The 18,682-nt window shown below is 41.2% G+C and overlaps 1 protein-coding gene across 15 annotated transcripts in view; it reads left to right on the top strand.

Moving 5' to 3' along the window:
- The window catches only part of CELF4 (CUGBP Elav-like family member 4), a 707,595-nt gene that overhangs the window by 659,280 nt on the left and 29,633 nt on the right, over nucleotides 1-18,682 (top strand). For 9 of the 15 annotated variants that reach the window (XM_026865414.1, XM_026865415.1, XM_026865412.1 and 6 more), the window contains exon 11: nucleotides 716-859. In XM_026865414.1, the coding sequence (XP_026721215.1) occupies nucleotides 716-859 (144 nt within the window). The remainder of the gene's footprint in view (nucleotides 1-715; nucleotides 860-18,682) is intronic. The other 6 variants (XM_026865422.1, XM_026865420.1, XM_026865424.1 and 3 more) reach the window with 1 other exon arrangement.

Below are 18,682 nucleotides of genomic sequence, written 5' to 3'. Positions count from 1 at the left end.
GGATAATTTTCCAAGCACCCTCTGAAGTCTATAAGAGTATATGCTACAACACTGGGGGAAAAAAAAAAAGCACAATTCTTCTTGTCTAGTAATTTGGGTTTAAATCCATCTGTAATGTCTCTTACAGAACCCTCTGGAATGGGGGACATGGCCAAATGGTCCAGATCTGGGGGAGTCTTCAGGATGAGTTGAGCTGGGGGGTTGAATACAAAATTCTGCAAAACAAAATAACCCTGTGGGTTTGTGTATATCTTTCTACTTGTTGTCACATTCCTTAGACAGATACAAGAAGGATAATGAAACTTCTGCATGCAGACACTGAGAAGAGGCAAGGGTTAGTGTGGGTCACCCAAAACTTTATAGATTAAATGAGATTATGAGAAGCAAAGAAAAACTATGAACTGCATTCTTTCATTCTTTTTGTTCTTATTCCTCTATTCAGTCTTTCCATGGCCACATGTGCTGCTGCCTTCCTCTGTCTCTAGATTTTTATCTTGGTGTCTGTCTGGGAAGGTTGATGAAGTTAGCATAGCCTCCAGGTGACTTTCTGAGTTCCTGGTCTTCTGCTTTGTCCATTGTTCTGAGAGTCTACAGACTGCTTCCTAGAGGTAACCCCTCACCAGTCAGAGAGGGAGGATGCCAAAGTAAATCTCCACCATGTGCTTTCTCATATCTTATTTCTCTCCATTCATGGGTCTTCTTTTTCTCTTGATAGGACCAGAGGGCTGTAACCTGTTTATCTACCATCTGCCCCAGGAGTTTGGGGATGCTGAGCTGATGCAGATGTTCCTGCCTTTCGGTAATGTCATCTCCTCGAAAGTGTTTGTGGATCGGGCGACAAACCAAAGTAAATGCTTTGGTGGGTAAAGATAACAAAACAATTAGATTCATCCAGGAAAGGGCTTTCTCTGAATACTTTACCTTTCAAACTGCTTTCTTTCTGCTTAAGCTTTATGATTTCTCTCAATTTACTCCTGTCGATACTTTCCCCCTTCCCTCTTTCTCTCCTAATTGTCTCATGCTCAGAGTTGTGTGCGCTGCTTAGAGGTGAAGGTCTGACATCTCACCAACAGTGGGGGGCTGTGGCTGCAGTGGGGGGGGTGGAAAATATCCCCCTTGGAAGGGGAGGTGGGGACGGTACAGAAAAGGCTAAAAGCACATGAAGCAAAATGGGGGGGGCTGGGGCAGTAGGTGAAAATGTTGACAAGGTCAGCAGGAGGAGCATGTGGCAGAAGGGGAATTTCTGTACCTAAGGAAAAGGAAAGACAGGTCACGGTGTTGAAGGGAAAACAGAGCTGTGGGGACAGCTTTCCAGCAGCTGTGATACATTAGATTGCAAGGAGACAAGGCCTGAAAGCCTGGTCTTCTGTGGGGATGGCTGCTTGGTGCACCACAGGCAGCCTGTTCTGAGCCTGCTGGACCTGAGCCAGCACCACAGCAGATACAGGCAGCCCAAGGTAACCCTGTGCCTCAACTGAAAGGCTATGCTAAGAGGCCCGGCTTGAAAGCTGCACAGTTCTTACACAGCTCTGTCCTCTCTGTTAGCTCAACCCCACCAGCTGGATCATAGAACGAGCACAGCCTCAGCTGCCTGTGAGCCACCAGCTAGGGACACCCTGAGCTGTACCTACAACAGGAGGGCTCAGCCAGCCAACAGCCATGTGGTGTTGGCTGCTGTGGGATCCAGCCCAGTGATACCCCACTGTTTGCAAATGTGTTGCTGTGAAGGGTCCCCTCTGGAAGTGCGGCAACATGGGGACCCTACAACATATGATCCCATCCCACCCAGTAGAGCGGGAATCTCACCCATCTATGTGCCCACCACTGGGATGTGTAATTTCTGGTTCTCCGCCATCCTGCACTCTTCTCAGACCTTCCCTTAGAAATGCAAGGTTACAAACTGTTGCTTTTCTTTCCCTGTTTCTTGCAGCTTATCTGGACTTTGTCTCTCAAGCAGAGTTCCAGAATTAAGACTTATTAGAGTTTCATTTGATTTTAAAGCCACTCTCAGTCTTCACACTATGCCTTCTTCCATGCTACCTTCCCCTTTCCTCTCCTGGACAACCCATCTCCTAAACCCTCATCCCTTGCTAGCTATGGTGCATGTCATACAGTACTTCCAAGAGTTTCATGTCCCTTCTCTATGCACAGTTCCTCCTGCCCATACACAGAGGTTGTGAATGAGCTATTTTCCCCTTTGATTGAAGGAGCTCTGTCCCCTGATGTGAGAGGACACAACATTCCACTTCACCAGTAGTCACTGGATTGTTGCATTCTCAAGCACTAGAGGAATAAAGGACAAAGAGCTTGGTATGAAGAGTCAGTTGTGAAATTCAAATGAGAAATTATTAATTAGCCCCATTCTCTCCAGAGCCCACCTGCTTTTTAGAGCTTTAGCCATATAAAAGCTCATAACAAGATGAGCAGACCAGCACAGCTCTAGGTGACACTGAAAACTAATGGTTCAACAATATCCACGTGTTAGAAATGGACCTTTGGCAATGAAATTACCATTCCTGTCATAAATTTTCAGGGGACTAATAAGCCTGGTTCTCCACATATTGACAAGTAGGAAGACCAAAGGTAAATGAAGAAATTATGTGAGAGCTAAGTCTGGTAAGGGAGAGTAGCTTCTAGACAGGTATTCACTTCATGTATTCTTACCTTAAAGGCTTTCTGGCTACAGGGCTTCATGAGGACAACAACACATACCTAGGTTGTGGGCCAGGGTTGTGGGGCTAGATTTACTGCTGCTTCCAATGTACTGTGAGATCATGGCTGATAGCTGAGCAGGAATTGAGGGAACTTTGCAGAAAATTTTCTTAACATTGAGTCTTACTGGGAGAAACTAAACATCAGACGTTTGATAAAGTAAACTCCAAAACTAATGATGGGGTATTCACCCTGAAAGCAGGAAGGTTCCATTTGGATGTGTTGACTCAAGCATCCAGGCAAGCAAAAGCAGGGATTAGAGATTGCCAGTGCATTTAGTCACCTTATGTTAGCTTCTGAGACACAAATATCCAAATCCAGACAGTTCTGGGCCCCAGGGGTCAAGCTCCAGTTTTCTCTGGCTTTAACTTACTTTTCCATAGAACTGAGTGGCTGCTATGACCATTGGTCAAAATTGTTGACTGTGCTGCCATGTTCACCACCTCCAGAAGGATAGAAATAGCAGAAGTACAGGTAGGTAGTTATAACAAGTATGTCACGCTGCTCTTCAAAACCTCACACCCTGCTGACCTTCAACTTTAAAGCAATGTAAAAATGTGGAAGGTATTATAGAAAATCAGGCCTTTCGTTTTACTAAGTCCACTGAAGATGGCACTGATTATAATTTTTTGTTCAGTAAGTCAATTTTAAAAAAAAAAAAAAAAATTACTTTTTCCTAAAGGACAAGAAGGGATTTTGTTAACTTTGAAAATAAGAAAACTCTTTCCTTTTCTGCTTAAACATTTCCCAAAACTCAACATGTAAAAACATAGCATTTGCATTCTGTTTCACTTTTTTTTTAACCCAGCTAGAGCTCTCCAACTGGTAGCCTGGGGGGACAATTCTGTCTGGCCCCAGAAAGATATTCCACCATTATATGACCTTTTAAAATGTATCTGCTATGCAGATCCCAAGTAAATTGCTGTAACAGAGTCTAGCCCGAGGTTGTCGAGAAATTGTCAAGAAGTCCTGCTTTAGACAAACTTAAAAAAATTCTATGGAGAAAAATGTCACCATGTTTTTTTTTCTTTTTCTATGGGAACAGAAAATACTTCGTTTGCTGCTCTTGTCACTGTTGAACTAGCTGGCCCAAACTGAGTGAGTCAGTAGAGCAGCATGTCGAAACAGGACTTCTATTCCTTCCCATTTGGCTCCAAATTCTCCCCTGAATTTCCAACACAAAGTTACCTCCTTGGGCCACTACTGACAGGATAGTATAGGGGCAGTCATAACAATGTTAGGAAGAACGGAGGTCAGCCACAAACCTTTATCCTGGTTTCTGGAGTCCATGACACTGCATAGAATCACTAGCACCTGCACACACTGAAGAAACCATGCTGTGGTCATGAAGCCTTTGACTTTCTCAATTCAGAGGCCTCTGCCTCCTAGCTGAAAAGGAGCAGTGAGGAATGCAAGCTACAGCAAACACCAGTCTCACGTATAAATGTGCAAGTGGTCAAAATATATCTATTGTTTTCCATAGCAGGACTGTATAAGGCTTCCTGAGAAGTGAACCTGACTCCTCACTGAAAAAGGCTGTTTAAATTGGGAGGCTACATTGCCTTGGACTTTTCTTCTGCTGCACACACCCAGGATAGACACAAATCCTTCATTTTCTCTTACAATTATTAAAACCTCTGTCTTTTATTTCCCCCCTATCCTGATGTATCTGTAACATGGCCAAGTGCAGACCACACTTGTCCTTCCCACTCAACAACACCCTGTCTATCCCCATGACCAGAGGCTCCATCACACAAACCGTATCAGCAGCTACTTGAGTTTCTCCTCAGGCGTTGCCTTGTCCACCCTCTCTATTCAGACTTACTGATTTCACCTTCACAGCTCTTCACCGTTCTGCCCTTCTCTCTTCTTTCTCACTAGTCCTTCACCCAATGCCCATCTGACACCTGTAGCTTCTTCCCACGCACTTCTTTTACAACCAGCATGTTTGTTCTACTGGGCCACGCTGTCCATTTCCAGTGAAATGGCAGGATCACAGTACAAGTCATTGTCTCTCTCAGGGAAAAATTACACTTAGTCAGACACTACTTGAAGAGAGTGACTTCCATTCTCATAGCAGGCTGACCTAGAAAGTCTTGCACAGAGGCACAGTGTGCCACAGCCTGAATGTCAACTTCTGCAGGACCCTGGAGCTTGTCTCTGAGCAAGGCAAACACTGCACAGGGTCTCTCACTTTCCTACTGCAGGGCTGAAAGTTCTTCTGTGTGTAGCTATGCTAAATGTCAGAGGACATGAAATATATTTATCTGCTGGTCTCAATGGTTCTGGTGATTTCCTCTCAGTAATGCAGATAATTTAAATGTGATCAGTTTGTGTACAGACAAAAAGAAAACTTGAGTAAAATGACACTATTGTCTGCTAAGGCAAGTAGTCAATGTGAGAAGAGCTGTTATTCTCACTGCCCACACATGGCTAACTTTACCTCTATTGTAGGGTGACACTACAATAGAGTCCTAATTTCAGGAGCACTCACTGGTTTTGCACAAGACACATTTTAAGAAGGCATCTGGAGATGTTAAATTAGTGAAATACAGAGACAAGACATGTTCTAGGAAAATGTTTTAACAGAGAAAAGAGAGAAAAGGATAGATTTAGACAATATTAATTAGGAAGACATGACAGAAATTAGAAAAACGAGGACGTGGATGGAGCAGCAGAGGCCAAATGGTTACTCCAAGGTGTCACATAAGATGTAGATAAATTAAAGCTGGAGGAATTGCTTTTCTGGTGCACTTAGAAATTCATTCCTCCAGTCACCGCTTTCTGAGAGCAGTAAGCACCTGGATCTGTCTGCTCTGTGCATGCCATTGAGCAGCAGACACTGTCAGACCAGTTCTGCTCCTTGCACTCGCTTTGACCCTGACATCTGTCCTCTTGGCATGTGCCTGTTCCCCATATCTGCTGCTGTGGCAGCTTCAGCTTCTCCCCGTAGGACAATGACTCAGGGAGGCTGTGAAGAACCTCCCTTATGGCCACAGAGGCACTGTGGTTTCCCTCCACTCAGTTCAATGTGGTCTGACACCCCAGGTGTGAACAACCACAGATGCTGGATGTTTTTCTCCTTTTCTATGCATTTCAGATGGACTTTCACGGTGGCAGAAGGTATGTCCCACCCCTTTTTGAAATGTTCCACATTAAATGTATCAAGGAGAATTCTAACTCTGACTACAGACTTCAAGGGCTTCTTAGGACTATAGATTTATACAACCTAAAGGAAACATCTCGTTCGACCCTTGGTACAGCATAGACATTTTTTCATTCCAGATTCCTGCAGGGAGTACCACTTGAACATTGCTAGTGAGCCACCCCATTTAATAAAACATCCAGTCTTCTCTGAAAATGCCAGAAGAGAGAAAATAACGTCACTTGATGAGGGTCATAATAGTTAGCTAACTTTGCTGTTAAAAATTTCTATTCCCTACTAAACTTCTTCTGGCTTCTAGCTTGTGAAAAGATACAGGGAGCCAAAGGAGAAAGACTAAACGTGAGAAAAGCAATGAGGAATGAGGACTGGACACAGGATGGGGTGAAGCTCAGGAGAAGGGCTGAGGGATGGGGAGAGCTTGTATCATGTTATGAAAAACACACTGTGATGGTTCATGACTGCAGTGTGGTGGCAGAAAAGTGGACTGGGAGATGCAAGGCAGCAGGCAGGTTGTGACAGTCTACAGAGTTTCAACCTGGAAGTTGAAACAGAAAGAAGAAAGAAGCACTAAGAGACTCGGACACCCGCAGAGCTGTGCAGGGCCCTGGGACATTGCAGATCAGGTCTAAAGTGCATTGGTATCACTCCATAAAACATAGGAATAGAAAAACATGAAGTATATCAGGATAATATTGTTCAGCACGTGCTCACAATATGACTCCAACATGCTTTGCCAAACCTGGCAATTTTTCATTTAATAAGAAAACCCCCACAACTCTCCTTAAATTCATCCAGGGAAATGAACAGGTCCAGGATTAAGGTGATGTAAGGGTAAGAAATTCTAGTTGCATGTTCCTGCCCCATGTGGGCTATCATGGGTCAACCTAACTGTGTGCCTTGGGTTCCCCTTCTTGTAGCAGCACACTAACTCCTTTGCAGAGGGCTTTAGGATCCGTGGTTAAAGAGAGTTATTTATCAGCTCAGAGTTTTTTGGCATTTCTCTTCTGATTCTTCTTTTGTTAAATAGGAAGATTTCAATAGACAGAAGAATTATTAGAAAGCACTTGGGGAAGAGGTAAAGCTCTTCTTGCTGCTGTTACCAGTGTTATGATTAAATCTGATTATTTTTCTTTTTGCTTTTAACCAAATTCCAAATTTCCTAAGAAAAGTCTCTACCTGAGCCTTTCTATAGCCCATGGAATTAGGCTATGTCCTTTACTTTGCATAATCTAGTAGCAATGCATTTTGTTTCAGGTCCCTAAATGATATCAGACTGCCATTCCCATATAGCTGCAGCTAACAGACCAGAGCTCAGAGTGTAATGGAAGAAGCCACTAATTTGAGTGCCTGAGTTGACACAATATGGGAACAATTCTATAGGCACGTTAAGCATGCCTGATGCCTGTCATGTTTCAGTTCAGATGAGCACTAGTTTGTTGTGGTCCTCTCCACTCTGAAGGACCTGGCACAGACAGACAGCCAAGGAGAGATTCATGAGATGTCCAGCTTATTTGGAAAGTAAGCCCAGGGGAGGAGGATAGCATTAGAGGGGTGCTTAGGGCTCCCAGAGGAAAGGAGAAGGAGGCACAAAAGTTTATTTGCTAGCCACTCTCTGTTATACTCCAAAGCAGCCAGGGTCTGAGACTTCAGGTCTGCAGAGTAAAGATGAGACTCTTCTCCATCTGATAAGAAAAAAGTTGTGTGAGTAAGAAAGAGAAGGAGCTGTTCAACAAACTCACTGAACAGCACCTCCAGCCATTGCAGTTTGTTGGGGGAGGCTTTAGGGGGAGGAGGAGGAGCAGGAGAAGTATTAGGGCTGTGAGCCACTATTCATTTACAAACTATAATTAATTTGATGTTTAGATTAATTTCTGATGCACTCTCAAAGGTGCACTGAAAGCATTTTTCCTTTATTATAATGTTGATTGCTTATTGGGGAGATAAATCTAACTGTCAGTTATGCACTGACTTACCAAAACTTTCAGACCAAGCAAGCATGTATGCATAAGGAACAGCTGTTTGCAGCTCTCCTGTTAAAGGGACAGCTCTGTCTTTTTCCAATAACTCACATTAAAGAAAATCTATACATTGTACACAGGGGCTTCTGCTTTCTTTTGTAGGAAATCTATACATTGTATACAGGGACTTCTGCTTTCTTTTGTAGCTTAACAATTTATTAGACAAGAATAGGTTAGCAGAATCCATCTTCTATTTATCTGTCAGTCAATGTGTCTATCAGTGTTCTATCCATCTCTGCACGCAAGTGATAGAGTCCATCCAGAATATTTCTAAGTTATGGATATGTTTGTACATGCCTACTCACATGCACAATTATACAATAATTTAAAATTATTTTACTCATATGGAGGAACTCATTACTGCAGGGTCTTTGTGGCTACTCATTTAATGACCTTCAAAGGGGGAATGGCCATTTACATGACTAATTGAAATTAGCAGTGTTAAGAGTTAATTGCAGAAGAAAGAAAGAAAAAAAAAAAAACAAACCAACTTTATAAAGAGATTAAAAACTTAATGCTCTGGTCTTCAAATCAGTCCATCAGCACTGGGACCTAGGAAAAAACCTGACCAGGCTCTCATGTGCTTGCACAGCATGCTGTCTGCTGCCAAATCCTCTAAAACCCATTTGACACTAGATAGAGTAGATCAACCTGAATAGTCTACGGCTCGTCCCACATGTGCTCCAAGGATATTATAGTTTCAAATGCAAACACCCCCATGTGTAGAAATGCCAGAGGAAGGTCTCTACTGCTACTCTCATTCATGTCAGAAGTTTCTGTTCAGAAGTCAGAAATAATGACCCCTCCAATGGGCAGGCCCATTTCTGAACTCAAGGCGATTGATCTGCAGAGCACAGACTTAACCACGTGCCACTCTTGTGAGACTGCAGACCCACTGCAGCATTTTGGCTACTGATTACATCTGTTTTTTTGTTTTCCCAAGACCTCTCTGACACAAGGTGAATTTCAGCTGTAGAATGGACGAGTCTCTATCAATCCATCCAACCATCCATCTGTCCCCTCGTATTTCTAAATTCAACTTCTTTATATCCATCTATCCTGTCTCATTCACTGCACAGGACTGTTCTTCAGCATTTTGAAGTCTAGCTAGCTAGTTACTGAGCAGCTGTTCAATAGATCCTCACAGCTCCGTGCTTGGCCTCAGGCCTTCCTTCCCGCACAATATTCAAACACTGCTATGAATATGAATTTATTATTATTTCCTCATCTGTTTTCCTAAGGCCCTTCCCAGCAGAGCATTTGAGAGGTTCACAGAGCTAAGTAACAGAATTTTCAGAGTGCTCATGGTGTCTTTGTTTCACCCAGGGGATGATGAGGCATAGAAAGATATTCAAAAGTATTTATTAATCTTGGATGCTTAATCTGAGATGCCATGAGTCTGATCAGTCTGTTTGCTTGTTTTCTCAAAGTATTTAGCACAATCCAGGGCATGCTGTGTTTATGTTCGCTTCAGATGCAGGTACAGGCAGCAGCCTTTCTGCCAGTGAGATCTCAGGTCACACACAGAGCACCAAGGAAAGAGGAACACACAGTAAACCTTCATCTTCACTAGCAAACTAAGGAGGCCTCACATATCTGCCATAACTATCCATATCTTTTTAACATTTGTGTGCCTTTGGCTCCATTTTGGCCATGACAGCTCATGGCTGGACGTTGCTTTGGGCATGGCTCAGCAGTGACAAGGGCCAGGGACTGTCCCTAGACAGCAGTATAGATAAGACCACCCTCTTTTGAGGGATGAGAGTTTAGGCGTGTAGATACAAGCCTACAGCACTCAGAGCCTGCCCTATTTTATTTACTAGTAGAAAAATAACCTGGGAAATCCTATTAAAGGAATTTCATGATCTATGATATACCCAGCATAACTGCGATGTCATAGCAGAAACAGGGATCAATTCCAGTTCTCCAAGGCAGCATTTGGTTGTACAACTACAAAACCATCCTTTTCCTGCCTTATTTACTGTCTACATTCCAACACTTGCAATAATGAGTCTGATACATTGCCATTTTCCTCACCCTGTTATGTTATTCATTCTCTACAGTAATTAAAACAAGGAAGCCATGAAAAAGAAAAATACAGATATGTGTGGTTAGTAGCAATGCCTTAATGCATATACAAAACAATATAGAATTAAAATTTTATAGGTAACATCATTTCTTGCATTTCTAACTCGAGTGCTTCATTTTGCAACCTTATCACTGTTTTAATGTATTGGTAACATGTGATATCTTCTCTTTTCAAGTAAGCAAACCAAAATTAAAAAAAAAAAAATCCCCAGATGAGATTAACATCTTCAAATAGTATATATTGACATCTTCAACAGTTGTCATCAGGGTAACAACCTGCAGATCCCCATAAAAATAGGTATACCTTTCTTAACCATTTCTAATTTCATCTATCTCAAATCCCCAACCAAATTAAACACCATCTCCACTCTCCCCAGTCTTGATCTGTCATACATAAAATATGTATAGGTATGTATATTATATATGTACTATATATGTATCTATTTCTGCAATAGCAAATATTTCTGGAAGTTATTAAAAACAATGAAAATCACTGAAAAAGTGGATTGAATTTGGGCATTCTGCTCCAATGCTTGCTGGCCTTCAGGGTGAAAAAGCTTTTCCTTATATCCAATCTGGACCTCTCGTTTCAATTTATGTCACTTGGCTCTCATTCTCCCACCATGCACCAGTGAGAATTATAGAATCATAGAATATCTCATGTTGGAAGGGCCCCATAAGATTCATTGAGTCCAACTCCCTGCTTCTTGTCAGACTACCTAAAACTAATCCATATGACTAAGAGCATCATCTAGAGGCTTCTTGAACCCTGACAGGCTTGATGTCATGACCACCTCCCTGAGGAGCTTGTTCCATGAACCAATCACCCTCTCACTGAAGAAACTTAATGTCCAATCTGAACTTGTTCTGAATCAAAGAGACTCTCTCTGTCTTCTTGCTCTCACAGGCCAAGTGCTCCAGCCCTTGTCTGATGGCTCTGTGATGAATATACTCTACTTTGGCACTGTCTTTCTCCTATGCTGGGGGAAAGGGTTGCCCAGAACTAGATGTTCAGGTGTAGTCTAATGAGTGCTTAGTAGAGAGAAGGGTAGTCGCAATCGACTGACTGTGCTCTTGTTATTAGAGCTCAGGATGTTGTTGGTCTTCCTTGCAGTCCAGGGCACATCTCTAATGAGATCCTCAGCGATGTAACCCATGGAAAACCTAGAGACAATGGGAGTCCACCCTTTTCACCAGCTGAGCTTCAGTGCCCTTCATATGTAGCAAGGCATGTTTACTGTTATAAAAGGGAAGTGGTGCATCTAAGAGCAGTTGCTGTCTTTGGCTACTTCAGAGGTAACAGGTTTTCTTCATTTTTGGCAACATGATCTACAAATCTGTTTGTGTTCTGACCATTTAATGGTGCAATTATATGATTATACAAAAGATAAGCCTCTTTCCAGAAATTGTGAAGTATTTACCCTGGTTATGGTTCATCTTATGACATGGCTGAACAGGGTCCAGAATGATTATTATGTTACTAGGCCTTTAAAAATTGTTATGAGAGAAGAATTTTTGCTACTTGACTTTAGGAGTCAATGCAAGAGTCACTTTTTTTAAGAGCAACTCATATTTTTACCCCATTGTTTCAAATTAAGATCGTCCAAATTATCAATAACCATCCTGCCTTTCTCAGGTCTTCAGTTTTTCTAATCAAAGGCACTTTCATAAATGTGTTTTCCAGCAATATTCTGACTCCCCTTATTTCAGTAATAAAAACAAAAGTTTATTTTCCTTTCTCTTACCCAAGGGTGGATCAAGAGTTCAGACAGGTCATTGGGCAGGGGCCCCAGAAGCCAGAATTATATCAGGCTTCAGTTAATCTATGATAGACTGAATGTAACTATTCTGAGAGACTGCAGAAGGCTCTTCTCAGAGATCTCCAGGATTCAGGATGCTCTTCTGAAGGCCATTAATGGTGAATGCTCTGTTGACAGACCCACAGGAGTTTATCAATAACTGTGCTATAATATGAAGGTGCTTCAGTTCTATTGATGTTCATGACAGAAGCCAACTGATCATTTCTCTTCCATTGTGGATAGCTGAAAACACTGAGGGCTCACACTGACACTGAAAGGACCACAGATACAACAGCTGGTTGGATCTGAACAGTATGTTATCTTCCAGCTTAAAATGTACTTGTATAATTCTTTCCTTTCTCCTCTTGGTGCCTAGCATAGTTCAGCACCAGTTCACAACTTCCTGGTCTAGATAGTAAGAGATAGTAAGAGATTCTCTCTTCTCTTTTTGTTTCCCAATGACTTACTGCATATGAAAAGTTTTTTTCCTGTTGATTTCACTTCTAGTTTTATAGCTGGTTTTCACACCTTCCATGGAAAGTAAAATATTGATTTAAAAAGTGTGGCCAAAATCTATTCATCACTACTTCTAGTTTCTAAATAGAAACTTCCAGACTGTCCCACAAGAGAAGCTTCAAGTCTTTCTATATTTGTTGGGTTGCCCCAACCTACCCATAATGAGGTATCAGGTTGTGGCTTTCTAGATCAGACTTTTACTTCTTCTTCACCTTTCAGAAAAAGTTAATCCTGATCAGGTGCCCTTGTTCCGGATGTATGTATGAGTCAAAATCCTAGATGTGACCATGCAGTAATTTAAAGTGTTCAAATCCTAGTCTAATCTTAAATTTTAACATTGTGCTTTCAATGCGAGTCATGACAATAATTTCTGTATGACAAAAAAAAAACCACCAAAAAACAACAACAAACAAAAATACCCACCCAACCCACAAATAGTTTGTGAAAGAGAAGACTCACAGGAAGAAAAGTCCTTTGTTTGAACTAACACATTCAGGGTCAGCATCTACAGCTCTCAGCCTTCTTCAGAGAAGATACTGCTTCTCTGAGGCAGTAATTTAAGAGCATCCATCTGACAATAACAGGAACCACTTTTCTGTATGTTCCAGCTCACACTGCCTCAATGTATAGAAGTAGTTCCACGCACAGGAAGATGGGAAGGTGACATAAGGAAGATGCTTGTCTATTTCAAGCTGCCTTCTGCACTGGGTGTTCTGACCTTTAGAGAAAGTTAATCATGCCATCTACTTTCACTCTTCATTTAATCTCCCCTTCCCATCTGTTCAGTTTTTCTCAGCTGGAAGCAAGATGAAGAACGAGTACCAGTCAGCTGTCTCAGTGGTCCGCAGCCCACACTTTGGGGCCATTTATTATAAGGCATTACCATCAATTGTCACCTCTATCATGAATGTTACCGCAGTCTATGCCAGATTAGTAGACAAGAACTGATTTTCTAAATATCTGAAATGCAAAATGAACAATAGACAGACAGACAGATACGTACTCTCAGAAGGGACTGTTCTGATCCTTTGGATTGAACTCTGAAATAACATATGCCAGATACCTCAGCTCATGTGACAGGTTCAAACCTCCTGCTTGAGTCATACCATCTCTTTTAGAAAATCTCTTAATCAAGATTTCATGTGATAGGTGCTTCACTCCTATTGCTAAACAAGATGTTCCAAAATAGTTAATTACCTTCATATTTAAAAAATGCAGACTCAGTGTCTTATTTCCATTTTAAATTTATCAAATGTCTGCTTCCATCCAGAAGAAATCATCAAGATCTTTTTTTTTTCTATATTAAACCCCCCACATTCTATTAGAAATTATTTATATACTGTGGTCAGAACACCGTTTAACCTTCTCTTCGATAAACTGTGTCAACTGTCATTACTTTTCAGACCTAGAATTAGTCTTATAGTTCTGAATAATTCTTAAAACTTACTTTTATTGAGAAATCACCAGAACTAAGTGCAGAATTCCAGTAAGGGTCTTTCCTGAGCCATACTGTACTGAGTCTTGGAACTCTGAGTATTTTAAAATAATCCTGAGAGCTCATATATTTGGCTGTTATCATGACACCCATGTTCTTCTTAGAATCAGTTTGCTAGTGAAGATTTACCCTTTCTATGAATGACCCACTTGCTTTTTCCTGTGGATACTTAATTTTGCATTTGGCTGGATGTAAATAAACACTCTTTAACTGAGTCTAGCCTACACAGTGACCCAGGTCAACATGACTTACTTCTATCATTATTTACCACTTCACCATTTTTGTAAGATTGGCAAATTTTACCAGTAATTAATTTAGATGTCTTCCAGGTAATATTAGAAAAAGAATAGCACAGAGATTTCAGCATGCTCCTGGAGGAGTCTTCTAGAAACTCCTCATTATTGTAAATCACAATTCACAGGATTTTTGGTGGTCTACCTATTGTCCAATCTTAAGAAGTTTGTTATAGGCTGTTTTCATTTTCTATGAAGAGCTCTCTCAAATACTCTAGAAAAATTTAGGTAAACTCTATGAAAACTTAGTTTAATAATCAAACCTGCAATTTCATGGAATCAAATTCATTTGATATATGTTATTTTCCATGAAACCATGATGATTGATATTAATTTCACATCTCTTAATTCTTTGACATATCATCTCATATAAAAAATTACATAATTTTACTTAGGCTTATGAAAGATTAACTAAGTTTACCAGGTCTTCTAGTTTACATCCTTAAAAATTAATAATATAATTTTTTTTTCTGTAACACTTTGAAGGTTTTCTATTATTCCACAAATTCCTAAAATTAATATTAATGGTTCAGCAAATTTCTGAGCCAATTCTTTGAATATCTAAGGTTCCAATTATCTCATCATGCAGATGTGAAATATTTACTAGTAGTTGTTTAGCATAATGGTCAGTTCTGACTGTTCATACATTAATGAATGGATGGATGGATGGATGGATGGATGGATGGATGGATGGATGGATGGAATGGATAACTGGATAGACAGATCACACTTGGACATGATAAGCATCAGTGAAAGGTTAAATATTCAAAAAAGTTATCCAACCCTATTAGACACTGGAAAATAGCTGAAGTTCTATGCCCTTGATCTGCAGACGAACTCCTTTATTGAGTATTCCAGTACTCATAAATCACCTTACAATACAATACCTTCCAATGCACACATACATTATAGAGCTACTTACATACAGATTGTATCCTGAAATTCTTTACAGCATTAAAAAATTGCAAGACAGCAGCTAGTACATCGTGTAAAGAACATAGCAAGGTAAAGACCTTGCAAGGCAATTAAAGGAAAACCTCCATTTTCTGATAAGACCAATAAACATGGAGAAAGAAAAACTGAACAGTCCTAGGAATGAAATGAAGTAGCAAGGAAGTGCTGAGGAGTAGGTGGCCAGGTCCCAGTGGGAGGAGAGGGGCAGGACCTCCTCCCTAGCACCCTTCCTGTAGAGAAGACTCCCATGATTTGAACACCTTATTTTTGCCTTCCCAGCAGAAATTCCTCCCTGACTTTCCTTAGTTACTTTAGTAACTAAGTAAGGAAGCCATGTGCTAAGGGGACAGTTATATTAATAACCCACTATATTAATAAGTATTTCTTTAATTACCAAGCTGGGGGGAAGGAAAGGAGTGGGACCTCTGGTCTAACCAACTGCCAGTGCTTTCTGCAGCTACCTCTATCTTAGTGGTGTAGCCCAGGCCCCCTCTTATGTCCTGGGCAGAAGCACTTTGGTCACAAGGGAGGCAAGGGTCATAGACTCCTCCTGTACTAATAACAAGCCCACCTGCATGGCGTTTCTTCTCTTTCCCTGCATGGGAATTTGCCTTCCACAGACTGAGAGCCAGATCCTTGCTCCTCTGTTACCCTCATTTCCCTTTAGTGAGATGAAGATGGGTTGAATGACAAGAGGGAAAAGCTGAGAAGAATGAGATCATTTCCTTAGCTAGTGACTTTCATAAACTGTAGGCCAAGAAAGATCTCTCATGGCACTCAGACAAATACACTGACAGCTAGGAGCAGAAAAAAGTATCTCTGGCCTAAAAACGCTAATAATCAACAATGTCTATTTGTTTCTGTTGCAACATCTTACAAAGTGCATCTCTGAGATGGTAGTTTTGTGCAGCAAGTATCGGGAACATAGATCAAAAAAGTCATCTTAGTTTTAAGACAAGTTAAATATTTGTTCCTTTGACGTTCCTCTTTTCCTTGCCTTGCCTGAGACCAGCCTAGTTACATGAGTGTTGCTTCTGTAGGAACATTTGAATTCAGAATCAGAATCAGAATTTGCTCCCAGTTCAGGAGTCTGGATCAAAAGCTTGCATCTGGACCTGTCATTCGTCATGGCCTTGACTTCTGATTTATGGGATGCTCAGTGTAGTTACCAAGGCTTGGGCTCCATCCAGAGAAAAGCTTCTGCTGAAGAGAGGCAACATGTTATTCCAACCTGGTAGCAGATCATCAAAAGGCTGTTTTGCACATTAACCGCTAATTCTCCTTGCAGCATGCAAAGAGAAACAGAAAACTCAGAAAGACCAATTAGGGATCCATGGGAACCTAACGATATGCTAATTCAGGACTGCACTTAGTGCACAAACTAATTCATGGCCATGCAGAGACACTACTCACTGTGAATGAAAAGTTTACAGTTGCAAAATAGTCTTCAAATGCACTCTGAGATAGATTGTTGAATCTCTTCTTCATCACTTCAGCTGATTAAAACAGAACAGCCCTTGAGTAATATCAGTTACATAAAGCCATTGGTGATCATGCTGGTGTCATGAGAAGGGCATGAATCTCCCTCAGCATGCCCCACTACCAAGACATCCCGTGGAAGAAATGGGGAGAAACCAAAGCACTTTCCAAGACATTACCCCAGATTCTGCTCGCTAATCATTTACACAGTCATGTAGGAAAAGGGCAGGACAGGAGAAGTCATAGACTCCAACGTCAGTACCTTCCTGGAAGATGATGTGCAGGATCAGGAAGATCATATGCACTGAGCTACAGCCCTAGCAAATTTCTTCATTCTTTACTGCTTTGATAAATCATTTATTAGAACAGCCTTTTTACATAATCCCTGGGGAAAAAAAAAAGAAAAAAAAAAAACAAAACAAAAAACATTCCCCCCATAAAATAGATTTATCACAAAATCCTGTCCTCCTACCAGCCATCTTCAACCAGAATATATATTTCTCTGATTATTAATTAACTGATGCACAGAAACAGCTTCAAGCTTTTTAACCTCTCCCTTTCTCTTTTGTCCTTCAAGAGTGTAGATGACAATACAGGGGTGGTATTTAAAACACAGATAGCTTCTTGAGCAACTATAGTACTACCATCATACTTTGAGCCCTACTGTCACGGGCTCAAACATTAAAGCCGTTCAGAAAGCAAGTATTTAAGCTATTTTCCCAGTACATACACTCCATTCCTAGTCATACATGTTTAAATCTGGCATAGCACACTGCCAGCATTGATGTGGAGAAGGAAAGATTGTTACCTGCCAATAGTGCACGTCACAACAACAGAAAAGTCATCTAATCTACCAGTAGGTATTTGATCTGAAAAGATAAAGGAATATGATAGTGTTAGCACAGCTTGTCTGCCTGTCTATCTGCCTATCCCTTAACACTGTGACATCTCAACTCTCAGGATAAGCCATAGCTTTTCTTCTATTTGGAGTCCCTCCAAATACCTTCAACAACATGAAATACAACTCCACATAAATAACAGGAAGGGGGAGAGCCAAATGTACCAACAACTTCTGAGCATATCAAGCCCCCTGAAACTAAAACAGTGAAATGAAGCTAAAGGAATTAGCTGCTCTGTCCCTAGGATGTGCTCACAAGGAAGATGCACAACTATTGGCATTTTCTCTCGTCCTTCTCTCTCCTCAGCCCTCCCACCCCATCCCCCCCTGCCCTCAGCAGCTAGCCAGTGGAGATTTTTATATTACAGCAGTGGATATCAGGACAACTAAGGAGGAAAAAAAAAAACAAACAAACAATCCAAATCTGGTCTAAATCTGTAGGTAACTAATACAATAACATCAGAGTACAAGTCCCAGCTTCATTATGTGGTCTAAATGAAATATAGTGAGCAAATGCACCTCTGATCTCTCTTATTAGTCCCATTTGTTAAAATGTTGTCTTATTTACAGCTTTACACAGAATGAGGAAAGGGCCTTAGAATTCTATCTCAGAAACAAAGTAATGATAAAAATTAGTGCAGCTTTGTGAGTTTATTGAAAGCCAAGGTTCTTGCAGAGGTACAACTATCAGCATTTCAGCACCAGGGCTTATCACCGAACTAAAGGTCTAGGCAAAAGTAGACAATTGACCTGGTTAGCCAGGATATGGAGAAGGCTGAGGTACTTGATTTTTTTGCCTCAGTTTTCTCTGGCCAGTGTTCCAGTCACACCATTCAAGGTGCAGAAGGCAAAGGCAGGGACTGGAAGAATGAAGAACTGCCCGCTGTAGGAGAAGATCAGGTTTGTGACCATCTAGGCAACCTGAAGGTGCACAAATCCATGGGATGTGATGACACGCATGCGAGGGTCCTGAGGGAACTGGCAGATGAAGTGGATAAGCCATCCATCACATTTAAGAAGTCATGTCAGTCCTGTGAAGTTCCCACTGACTGGAAAAGCAGAAACATAACCCCCATTGTTAAAAAGGGGAAAAAGGAAGACCCAGGGAACTACAGGCCAGTCAGTCTCATCTCTGTGCTTGGCAAGATCATGGTGTGAATATTCTTGGAAAGTCTTCTAGGGCACATAGAAAATAAGGAAGTGATTGTTTACAGCCAACATGGCTTCACTATGGGCAAATCGTGCCTGACAAATTGGTGGCCTT

This window comes from Athene cunicularia (genome assembly GCF_003259725.1).
Source record: "Athene cunicularia isolate RWA chromosome Z unlocalized genomic scaffold, athCun1 chrZ_part1, whole genome shotgun sequence".
NCBI lineage: Eukaryota > Metazoa > Chordata > Aves > Strigiformes > Strigidae > Athene > Athene cunicularia.
This window is presented reverse-complemented; position numbering and strand designations above follow the sequence as displayed.